The 12,543-nt window shown below is 40.3% G+C and overlaps 1 protein-coding gene across 6 annotated transcripts in view; it reads left to right on the top strand.

Moving 5' to 3' along the window:
* csnk1a1 (casein kinase 1, alpha 1) overlaps positions 1 to 12,543 on the top strand; it is a 69,602-nt gene that overhangs the window by 28,945 nt on the left and 28,114 nt on the right. For 4 of the 6 annotated variants that reach the window (XM_073487625.1, XM_073487623.1, XM_073487627.1 and 1 more), the window contains one exon: positions 9,475 to 9,558. The exons of the other annotated variants lie outside the window; for them this stretch is intronic. In XM_073487625.1, the coding sequence (XP_073343726.1) occupies positions 9,475 to 9,558 (84 nt within the window). The remainder of the gene's footprint in view (positions 1 to 9,474; positions 9,559 to 12,543) is intronic. 6 annotated transcript variants of the gene reach the window in all.

The raw sequence follows: 12,543 nt of genomic DNA, 5'->3' as shown, positions 1-12,543 counted from the left end.
AGATTATGGGTGCCTATATGAGGAGTATAATCACACCCATATAGGTGGCTGCTGAAAGCTGGGTTTCATTTTATGGTCGCTGTAATGAATGCATGTTCATGCACAATGACTGCCTTCTTCCCCTCAAATCAGCACGTGTTGCGATGCTCAACTAATGTCTGTGCAGGAGACCAGAGAGAAAGACATTTTTAAAAGTCTCTGTGTAAACAATTTTTATTGAAACCAGTTGCAGAAGCAAACTGAGAATGTGTGTTCCATAATCATAAGACAGTTTTGTGCAGGTCATGGGTGTATTGGGTAGCATTAGTTCTGCAACAGTCAGTATTTACTGCTTTATTAGGCTATAACTAATCAAAACTCTGGTTTAGTCCAATTCTCGGGCCAGGAGTAAGGATTCAGCACAACTGCTTGTAATTCGTAACTGTCTTGCCACACTATATTCAGCATACTTTATTATCTTAATTAAATGTACCTATATGAACATGTGACACACAAAAGCCATTTATTATTTTGGCCGGTAAAATGTATGCTTGGCTGGTAGGGTTTTTCCGTCGACTTGGTCAGTGAGTCAAAAAGTTAATTTCAGTCACTGGATCTAGGTATGATACACATCCCTACCGTTTTTTTGTACATATGGGAGAACCCCACCGAGATAACTAATGCTGAGAATCATTGATTTCTTTGGGCCCTTGCTCTTAACAGTCATGTAAAGTTTGGCCAATGTACATGGGGGTGCATGCACGACCAACTGAGCTACTGGGATGCTCCAGACATACCTATTATTAGTTATTAAGGGGCTCTATAGAGCAGACATACCACACCCAAGCCCAAATAAGACATCAGATTGAAATATTTACCAGTTCAGACATGGGTGTAAGGTTTCATGAGGTTTTGTGCATCCTAAAGGCCTGAAATGTTTGAAAAATTTAAATTAATATATAAAATCCAAGTTGGCTCACATCCTGTTGGGCATAATGTAGCCCCCTGACTAGCCAAATCACTGCAGAAGATTTCAGTTTTACCCAGTTCTGACACATGTGCCCTTTTTTGTACATTTTCGAGTATCCCAGCTCCTTAAACAAGTAAAAAAAAAAATTACCTCTACAAATACAATAGGTTTCTTGTACCTTTGCTGCCAGGGACGGCATATGCCTGTGTGAGGTAGCAAAGAAAAATTCCTTTGTGAACATTCTGCCAGTGCTAAATGTAGAGCATGCAGAACTGTGTATTAGTTTGCGTATGAAACAAATGTTCATGATTGTTCTTGAAGAAACTGGAAATTTCACAGGTTCACTCTGTTGATGAATGTCTTTCAGTGTACTGAGGTATTTCCAGGATTTGCATGGAGGGCTGAGCACAGGCAAGCATAGAGAACTAGTGGCACTCGGTATGGAACTGTACAGTCAAAGTTTGAAATAAAATGGTGACACATTTCTATATTCCTCCTTGGGCATAAAGTTTGCTAAATGCCTTTTTTACCCTATACCTTGATTTTCATAGTATTTTTTTGTGCTCTATGCAAAATACAGTTGTATGTGTAGTAGTACTAATGAGAAACTTAATTCTGTAATAAACAGAAATATATAATTTTACCTATGTTACCTTTCCAGGCCGCCCTGTACTGTAGTTGGGAGACCTTCTCTTAACTGATTAGATACATATTTGGTAATAATTAGACAATCTAAAGAAATAACAACGTTATGTTTTATTTTTAAAGGAAAAAGTCACACAGTGAAGTAGTGCTTTTAAGAGAGTCATTTTCCATGACTTTTTGTAGGGGGGCTGCATATAAGATATAATAAAAACCATCAATTGATAGTCAAAGTGTTTTTAAATAGTGTTGAAACTTGAGTGTTTTACACTTTCCTGCTGGGACAAGTGAAGAAGATGATTTTTCTTTGTTTTTTTATCCCTGTAGCCTATTATTGTATGTAAAATAAGACTTTCAGCCATTTCATGAAAACTTGCACTTTAATTCATCAAATGAGATGCCAAATTAATAAAAATGTAATCATGATATTGACAAAGTAATTGTCACTTGAAATAATAATTTTGTACTTTTGCTTTCATCGGAAAATTACAGACCTGCAGACCTTTGGCATTCTAGCTGTCACTTTGTTGAAGTAATCTGAAGAAATTTCACTCATAGTTCCTTAAGGGTCTCCCAATTGGTGGATTTCCTTGATTGGCGCATTCGTACCACTTGTTTAAGCTGCTCCTGCAACGTCTCAAAAGGGTTGAGATCTAGTGACTGCACTGGCAACTCCACTATAGACAGAATATCTTGCATTGTTAGGAGCTGTGCTTTGGGTCATTATCCTGTTGTAGGATGAAATTGGCTCCAATCAAGCACCATCCACAGCATAGGGCATGGTAATGCAAAATTAAGTCGTAGCCTTTCTTATTCAAGATCCCTGTAACACAGTAAAAATCTCCCACTTCACCAGCACCAAAGCACCCCCAGGCCATCACAATTGCTCCACCATGCTTGAAAGATGGCGTAAAGCACTCCTAGTATCTTTTCATTTGTTCTGCATTTCACAAATCCAAACATCTCAAATTTAAGTTCCTTTGTCCATAACACTTTTTTCCAGTCAATGTCTGTGCTCTTTTGCCCATCTCAATCTTTTCTTTTTATTGACTAGTTCAGTGGCGGCTGGTGGAATTTTCTCCAGGGGGGGCTATAACTCCAAAATAGACATATACAGTACCAAAAAGCAAGCAAACATGTACTAAGGTATTGAATTGAATTTATTTTCGAACGTGTGAAATTAAAAGAATCTATATCTATATATATAGATATAGATATAGATATAGATAGATCTATATATATATATATATATATATATATATATATATAGATATAGATATAGATAGATCTATATATATATATATATATATATATATATATATAGATATATATATATATATATATATATATATATACATACATACATACATACATACATACATACATACATACACACACACACACACACACACACACACACACACACACACACACACACACATATAAATACAACTCTCGTGTACAAGACCTCTAGTGTTCTACTTTTTGTACATAAATTTTGCCCTTCTATCCTTGAGAGAGGCAAATTTCTCAATGACTCTGTTAAAGTCAGGGATGGTTTCAAGTTTCTTCTCCATAGAGAGCATGGCCAATGCATTGAGACGATCCTGTGACATTGTGTTCCTGAGGAAGGTCTTGATTCTCTTCAGTGTTGAGAAGCACCTCTCAGATTCAGCTGTGGTCATAGGAGTTGTGATGATGATTTTCAGCAGAGCCACAGTCTCTGAGAAGGTGTCCTGAAGATTGTTCCCCATGGAGATGGTACAGAGCCACAGCACCACTGCAGCTCTTGAACTCATCATTGCTGTAGATGAGAGCCAGTTCAGTTTTCAGCTTGTTCTTGTTCAGCAGTGGGTAAGCCTCCATGGTGGTGTTCAGTGCTGCTTCAGGGAACTGGCTGTGGTACTGCTGTAATCTGTCTGCCTGCAGCAGTGTAGCACTGATCAGATGCTTTGTGAAGGCAAATCTGTGTTCTGCATGGCCCAAGATGGTGTCACAAACCTAAAAAAATGAATGCACCAATTTAATACAATATCGAGATGGCTATAAGTCAGCTTTCTAATATATGATTTAATATATAAAAACAATTTATTTTATGAATATGTGTTCATTTAATAGCAACAATGCAAATTAACATTGCACCTCCTATAAAAGTAGACTATTATATAGGGCCTATTCTAAGGTGTGTTCCCCACTTTCTCACAATATAGCACTACTATGATTAAAAACACTGTAAAAGACCTACACCACACATTTAGCTTCTATCTCACCTCTGTAGCTACCCTCTGAAGATCACCTGGGCCCAGTATGCGGCGTTTCTTGGCCAGCTGAGATACACTGCCACTGTGTTCTCCACAGAGAGTAGGGAGGGAATCTCTGAACAGAACCAGAGGAGAAAAGTTCATCTTTAGTTGCTAGGTAAAATAACAAGAAATGTAAAAGCATAATAGAGATTAACACAATATCAGTAATATTAAACAGCACAAGATACACATTAATTTACCTGATCTTTTGTATGTTGTCTGTGAACTGCTGCATGATTCCCTGAACAAAGACTGAGTCGATGGTCCGCTTCTGGAGCTGGCTGTAGAGAATGTCCACATGAGGCATGATGAGATGGAACAGTTTCCGGAAGAAGCTGAAATGATCATCCTCCAGCAGCCTCACAAACCCTCCAGCTTCTCTCACAGTGGTAGGATCAAACTCTCCTGAGTCCCTGATGGTTTCAAAACACTGGAGCAGGTCTTCTTTGTGCTCAAAAACAGTGTTCACAGCTCGGCTATGAAAGTTCCACCTCACTGTGCTTGCTCTTGGGAGTCTGTGGGCCACCACTCTATCGAGCACGCTGGTTCTCTTAGGAGATCTTGAAAAAAAGCCAGAGAATCCAGCCAGGTCTGAGAAGAAATTACTCACTTTTGGGATATGGGAAGTCACCTGCTGCATGATAAGGTTAAGTTGGTGAGCATAGCAGTGGACGTAGTGTGCATTCACATAGACGTCTTGGACCTTCTTCTGCACACCACCTGTGGCTCCTCTCATGACACTTGCACCATCGTATGCTTGGGAAATGAGCTTGCTCTTCTGGTCATCAGGGAGAATGGAGCTCAACCTATCCAGAAGTGCTGTGGCGATGGAATCAGCTGTGGCCCTTTGGAGAGGTATGAACTCAAAAAACCTCTCTTGGACATCATGGGCCTTGTCAATGTAGCGGGTCACAAGCACCAGCTGACACTGAGTGGAAATGTCCATTGTTTCATCAGCCTGGATGGAGACAAAGTCTGCACTCCTGATTTCTCCAACGATGCACTCTCTCAAAACTGACAGCATGCAGTCAAGGAGTTCATTCTGTACAGTCTTAGATGTCCCCTTAAACACAGTGGCAGTCTGCAGGTGCTCATGTAGAACTGTATCCAGTGATGCTACAAAATCCACCAATCCTCTAAAAACACCAGGATTTTCTGAGCCTTCACTTTCATCATGGCCACGCAGGGCAAGTTCAAATGCACCACAGAACTTGACACAGTCTATTATTTTAGATAGGATGTGCCTGTTTTTGTCAACCTCCTCATTATGCTTACGGATCCCTATCCTGTAGCCTTCATCAAGCTGAGATGAAATGTTTATTTTGCCAAACATGGCTAGTCGCAGTGCATTTTCCATGTGGATCCCAGTTTGTTCATGCTTCTTTGCCTTTTCTGAAAAGTGCTTTAAATCAGTCATACCTGTCTTAATCCATGCTGGGTCAGATCCTGACGTCTGAAAAAGGAGGCAGGGAAAGCAGAATAAAGCATTAGCCTCGCCACATGCAGCTAGCCAAGCCTTGTTGCTAAACCAGGTCCTGGAAAAAGACCGGGTGTATTGTCTCCCTCTATCCTTGGACTGCTGATTAATTTTGATGTTCGGCTGATCAGGTCCGCGCTCTTTCACGTCGTGCTTCTCCTGATACGTTCTCCTCTCAAAATGTGTTGTCTGAAGTGACTTCACTGAATTATCTAGTCTCTCTTTCTCCATTTTGCTCTCTGTCCAATTGTCTCCAACTCCCGCGGCTCGACCTGTCAATCAGCCGCACTTTATGACAGACAGCTGTGACGTCGGCCCCATGGCAGGAGGGCGGTGGTATGTAAATCCAGCTGCATTCAGCTCTGGGCGCAGGTGAGGTGCGCCCCAACATGGTCCTATCTCTTGCATTGAAGAGGAGCTACTGCACATGTACAACTTTTAACGAGAGTCTATGGGCAAAGATTTTTGCGCCCCAGGGCGGAAACACGTCACCGATCAGACAGCACAGATGAACAAAACAACTTTACTCATCATATTAACTATATATTTATCTTTCTCATCAAAAAAAAATATAAGCTTCATGTATTTTGAAATATTTTTATTTTATTATTTAATTTTTATTAAAAAAATGTATGTCTTATTCAAGGTAATGTGGTGAGTGGTGGGGTGGCGCCCTAGCGCCCTCTATTGGCCAGCCACCACTGGACTAGGTTCAGATTTGTCTTTTTCTTTGCTACTCTGCCAAGAAGGCCAGCATCCTGGAGTCGCCTCTTCACTGCCGACATTGAGACTCCTCTTTTACTGAACCATTTCATGAAGCTGCCAGTTAAAGGACCTGTGAGGCGTGTGTTTCTAAAGCAAGAGGCTGGTGTACTGATGAACTTGTCATCTTGTGAAGTTGTCCACCACAGCCTCCAACCAGTTTGTGCTGTGAAGGGAATGGGGCAGACATTTAATGAAATCTTAAGTTTCTTGACAATTTCTCACATGGAAATGCCCTGATTTCTCACACCAAGAATAGATTGATGCCTTTCAGAACAAAGTTCTTATTCTCTGGCCATTTTGAGACTATAAATATTGATGAATAACTACAAATGTCGATATTTTGATTTAAAAAATAAGGTGCTCTAAAGAAATTTCCCTGCCAATTTCACTTTCCAGCTTCGCTGCTTCATAGGTCCTCGTGGTGGGGCTTATCACATGGATGAGGGAAACTTGAAAGGAAGTTAATTGGCTGAAGAAGAGGTTTGCAGTGGGATAATGGCTGACAGCAATGTGAAGAAAGTTGCATTAAAGGTTGTCCCAGCCATGTGTAATCGGAACAAACAAAATCGATAGATTACATGATATGCAAGAACTGTCTGGTAAAAGCAAGGTACATGGGCAACACCATGAACATGCAAATCTACTTATGACACCACTCTGATCTCCTTGTTAAAAAAGCGGCTAATGCTAACATAATAAACCTGCAACGGTGAACGCAGTGTTTAAAGCAAAGCTTCCTTTCCACGTCCCCGAAGGCTTCCAGTATTACCAAGTCGAGCACTGGGTTTAGTTGTGTGGACCGCCACCTGTACAGTGTGGCTGAAAATGAAGGTTTTTGCCAAATGCTAAAAACAATTGAACCAAGGTATGAAATACCGAAAACGGAAAGTATTTCACCGAAAAAGCTATTCCAGCTCTTTATGATGAGACGAGAGGAAAGTTGGAGGCTGCACTCCAGTCTGCAGCGAAAATTGTGCTCTCCTACGATGGCTTGACTTCACGGAGTCCTATGTGACAATCACTGCCCATTTTATTGATAACAAGTGGGAAATGCACTCCTAGGTGCTCCAAACAAGGGCGATGCACGAGACTCATACTGGTGCTAATCACCACTCAGAAGTGTACTGACCTCTGAGCATGCTGATCAGTTGCTTTCCTTGAAGAAGAACATGCATATTTGAGGATGAATTGAAATGTGTCCAGGTTTACATAATACAAGTTACTTCAAAGCACTGAAATGTTCTCAGGTTTATGTAAAGCAAGCTGGTAAACCCTGAAATGTTCCAGGTTTATATAAAACAAGTTTATAAACTTTTTAAAGCATGACAAACTTGTTTTTGTGTATATCTGGACACATTAACTGTTTAAGCACCAAAATGTATACAGGTTTACATTCGCTATTCTCTTATGATTTTTACCCCAAAATCTGAACGTTCTTTGTATCATTTACGCCTCTGGCTAGACTTGCTTTGCAAAACAGGTGTCGATACATTAGTTAGTAGCCCTTTTCAGACAGGGATTCTGCATCAGCGATGCAACAAAGACTCACCTCTACACCACCTTTGTTTTTCCACACTGAACCAAGCAACTCCGGCATAACCCTGCTCCAGTGTGTCATATCATACATCATGTTGCCATCACGGAACCAAAAGTGGCACAAATGGGTACACATCACAACGTTGAAATCTAAAAATGTCAAACTCCTCCCGGAGAGGATTGCTTTTTTCCTGGGGAAAGTTCACCATGGACTCGATGGGGACATTTAATATGGTGGTTTTATTTTTCTACATAAATTTCTCCAGCGACACAATAGTGGAAGGCGATGAAAACTTTGTGAGTTAGTTTTTTGTTGACAGCCTAAGTTTCCATATAAAAATTTGGTATTTTTCCCCTTAAGTTGCCAAAGACACTACCTGCTGCCACATTACTTTTGATCTGTTAACGTTGCTTTGTGGGTTGAAGCATGGGACATCTCTTATTTTGAGCCATATCCAGTGAGGGATCTGTTCAGTTGTCTGACTGTGAACGCCATCAAATCATCACAACCCTGTCCCACTGTGCAAGCTTACACTTTCACACAGGCGCTGATTCACCTCTGTTACAGCTGCTTTACTACCTCTGCTGGTGGATCAGATGCGAAATGAAAATGTCCCCCCATTCTGCCTCTTTAACTTTTATATGGACTGTGAGGTGGAATAATGGAGCAATATTCCAGCCTTGAAAAGGCAGTTGGAAAGGGGCTAATGTTTCATATTTGAGGATCTTCTTCTTACTTAGCAAAGTTATCATCAACATCACTTGTAAACATTCTTCTGGAATCAGGCATCAGAGCAAGTCTAGATCCTTTATTTTTTTGTTTGGTTGTCTCTTTAGAGATACTTTGTCCTTAACTTGCAACTACTGTTGTTCTGGTAATATTGTTCCGGAGAATATGATGTAGCCTGTGTAATTACAAGTAGTTGTGGTTTTACTCCAGTACATGAATGTGTACATTTTTGTTTGTTGGTTTCCAAAATACGAATGAGACCCACAAGAAACCAACACCTTATTTCACAGCTAACTGTATGTGAGTAGCTGTAGTCCATCATAAAGTGGCAGATGAGACAACAATTTGTAAGGTTACAGTACATCAGCAGAAATCTTAATATGATACAGATGGTTGCTAGTGTGACAAAGTTCAGCAATTTGCAGCTGGCTTATACCTACTTCTCTCATACACTAACCCAACTTTGGTACAAATTTCACCCAGTAATTGTCTGTGTGATTTAGTCCTGATTCACCATTTTCCTGTCCAAGACACTGGAAATTTCCAGTAGTAGTCTCTTAGTGGTGGCATATGAACAACATGGCCTAGATATCAACTTAATGAAGTCACTCTTCCGGGGCCTGTTAAAGCTTTCTTTGGTAGTAGATATTTTAAAAGCATTTTTTGATTTGTTGCTGTCTGCAGTGGCCTTTATTGTCGCTGTCAGACATGATATTGAAGTTTCAATATCTCCAGCGACACTTATGGATTCTTGTTGTGCAAGGTTGACCTTCGAATGGTTGTCCTGACAGAAGGCAATCACAGTCATGTGGTTTCTTCTAGAATGATAGCCAGAATGATCACATCTGTACCACAAAGATTTAAAGTAGACATTTTTTGCCTGTGTAAGTCAAGCCTTGGATGTACAGAAAGAGGTGCCTTTCTTCCCCATACAGGACACTGTTAGTTTTATCAAAGGGAGCAAACCATGTGAGTGCAACCAGAAGTGCCTGTTGTACTCATGCTAACTGTGACTGAAGGTGGATTAGAGGCTGTGTGATTTTGACCCCTGCCCCTCTACTGTCTGCCCTAGTGTTTAGACTCGTCAGTGGGGAAGAGGAAAAGAAGCTTGGCTGTTAGCTCTTCTCAGGACCCATCTTTCTCAGGATTAAACCAGGTGTGACCTTTACCACAACACCAGCTGCCTCACAACAGCAGTTGTTGCTTTGCAATTATACCTTGCTACACTTGTTAAAAATAAATTAGACCACCAGCACCCATCTTGCACTCATAATACCCAATGTATATACTCCACCTCCCCGTGTACACTTCATTACAGTGGGAGAGTTAAGCAAACATTCCTTTGGTGTTTTCTAGGGAGTAGCTATTGTCCATATTTGTTTTAACACCATCTCCCAGTCCCTCCTAATAATGGCTAAAATTGGCTTCTTACTTAAATTAAAAGCCAATTCATGTCTCTTTAATGTGATGTTTGGTCTGAGAGTAATAAAACCATCAAGTAGAATTCAATGATTTAAGTGGTAGTTCACATTAAACCAAAATCAAACCTGATCTCAAAGCTAAGACCGTATTGAACAAGCAATCATACTGATAAATCCAAAAGTGGTATGATTCCAGTCCAAATGGAAAGACAGAGAATCTCTTAAATGATGGGAATGTTAACAATGTATATAGAACTAATTATAATACCAATGTTATACTTTCACATAGACAGTATAAAACCACAATTTCATATTCTTTGTAAAGATGAAAGTTCTAGAAGAACTGAAGAAACCAGTGCTTAATTAAAGTTGCTAAACAAACAATTCTTATAAAAATAGCAAGCGAATCTACCATGGGTGTCTTGATAGAATATGTTTAATAATGGTATCCAGGGGGCTATAAATTAGAAAGAAACCTTCCCTCTATTCCTGGTGGGTGTGGCGGAAGACGGTGCTGAACAATAAACAAAAAAATACATCAAGCTGCAAGCAGGAATTTGTGGGCTCCAGCCCTTTGGCGCGCAACAGAATAAAGCGGCTTAATTGGCCAAATTGATGCCATCCGTTGAACAACGTGTCAGTAGTGTAGCATAATTGAACTTCCATGTTTCGCCATTAAGAGGAAGATGTTGTAACTTGAGTGTACATAGTCAAGTCTGGTGGATTTTTAATACCATTATGAGAAGTGAAAATATTTGAAACTGTAGTAAGCTGCCAAAGTCTAGTTTATTTACTAGACTGTTGAAAACAGTGGCGCAAGGGATGAACTGATTAGATTGATGATTGGTGATCAAAGGTCAAGGTTACTGTGACCTCACAAAACAAATTTCGGCATTAACTCAAGAATTCATACCATATGACATAAGTTTTTACATTTTATATTGAAAAGGTCACAGTTCAGTTCTGCAAAAACAGGTTTACCTGTAGTAGATCCGTCACGTAATCTAGATGTTGACAGCACATTGAGGAGCTACAGCCGGAGCCCTGTGCATAGTGAAAACTACAGGTCACAGAGGGGAGCAGTCGTGTGGCGCACTCCTGGAGCAGAAGGAGCTGCGAGTTTTCCTCCCTGTGAAGTGAGTGCTTGCAGGAATGACTTCAAAACTCTGCAGGGAGGGCGAGCTTAAATAGTGACTGCGGCTGCCCCTAACCTGCCATGACTGTTTGGGGCATTTGCCACTGACTGGCCGCTGCCACTATTTGTGCTTGCTGTCCCTCAAACTCTGGCTGAAGTGGCACTGGTATAGTAATTCCAGTCTCCAGTGTGGCAGCAGAGCGCTGGTTCTTTACCAAATTTTAATGGCCACAAGAAGTCGTATGTCTGAGGCAAAGATGCAATCATGACAAATCCCTCTGAAGAAATCTCCCTTGCTCCCTGCGCCCTGTCATTGTACAGGCTATGTCTGCGTGATTAAAGATAATAATAAAATTAAAAATATTTTGTCAAAACCTTTTTTTTTTTTTTTAAGACCCTGTCTGTCAATATGAGACATTGAAAGTCTAATGTAACCTCTGGTGCCCACCTTAAAACTAAGCTGATTGTAGGGATCCTCTGTGCTGCCATGTTGAAGATGTGTGTGAAGCATCCATATTTTGGAATTTGTAGCTTCTTCTTGTTCTGTCAGAATCGTTTTATTGACCAAGCACACTCCAGCTTCCTCTCACAGTCCAAAGTCAATGTCAGTGTGAATGTGAGCGTGAATGGTTGTTTGTCCCTAAATGTCAACGTGGGTCTCCTAGGGTTAAGTACCTAGTAATCTTTATGGATTTCCCATGTTTTTTTTTAAGTCTGTTCACACTGATATTTACTAATAAAAGAAACCTTAATTATGTAAGAAGACAAAAATATTAAACCTTAAGCTAGAGAGAGAGAGAGAATTTAATACCAGGAGGAATGTAATGCTATACCACCGTGTCAATTTGGTTAGAAGTTGCATCTTGGAAGAATGTGCATGAATTTCAGAATACCTCAGTATTTGGTGTTTTTCCCTTTTGCTTTAATGACAGCATGCACCCGAGCTGGCAAAGACTCCACAAGTTTGTGCAAAATCTAATAACTCATGTTATCCTAGCATGATTTGGCATGCTAGGATAACACAAAGCTTCTTGAGTTGTCAAAAAATGCTTGGTCTTCAAGTGCCCCATGGGTGTTCAATAGGGTTGAGGTGAGGTGACTGTAGAGGAAAGTCCATGACAGTCAGGATTCCTTGGTCTTCTTTGGTCTTCAAGTAAATCTTGCAAAGCTTTCAAGATTGTGTGGTGTGTTTGGGGTCATAACCCCACTGCAGTATGAAAAGGAAAGGAAAAAAGACCAGAACCTAAACAACAAACACAGCACCATAGCTATAACACAGAACATTAAGACATTTACTCTCATGACTATAATTAAGTACTTAGATAATTGGCGAACTACTTTAACAAACTTGTCCAAGAGAATTCATCTATTAATTAAAGTACAGCCCCTGAAAATGGCAAAAACTAAGCACTTAATTCAAAATGGGTGTCTTCCTGTTGGATTATTGCACCAAGAGGCTCTTTTGGGACATCTGGATGTGATGCATATGCCTACTAGTTTTCATACAACTAGGGGAAACATACCACAAGTTCAAAGTTTGTAGGGGGCGCTATTGAGCCTTTTTGCCATACCCATGCCCAAGACT

The sequence above is a fragment of the Pagrus major genome, chromosome 18 (genome assembly GCF_040436345.1).
Source record: "Pagrus major chromosome 18, Pma_NU_1.0".
In the NCBI taxonomy this organism is placed as follows: domain Eukaryota; kingdom Metazoa; phylum Chordata; class Actinopteri; order Spariformes; family Sparidae; genus Pagrus; species Pagrus major.
This window is presented reverse-complemented; position numbering and strand designations above follow the sequence as displayed.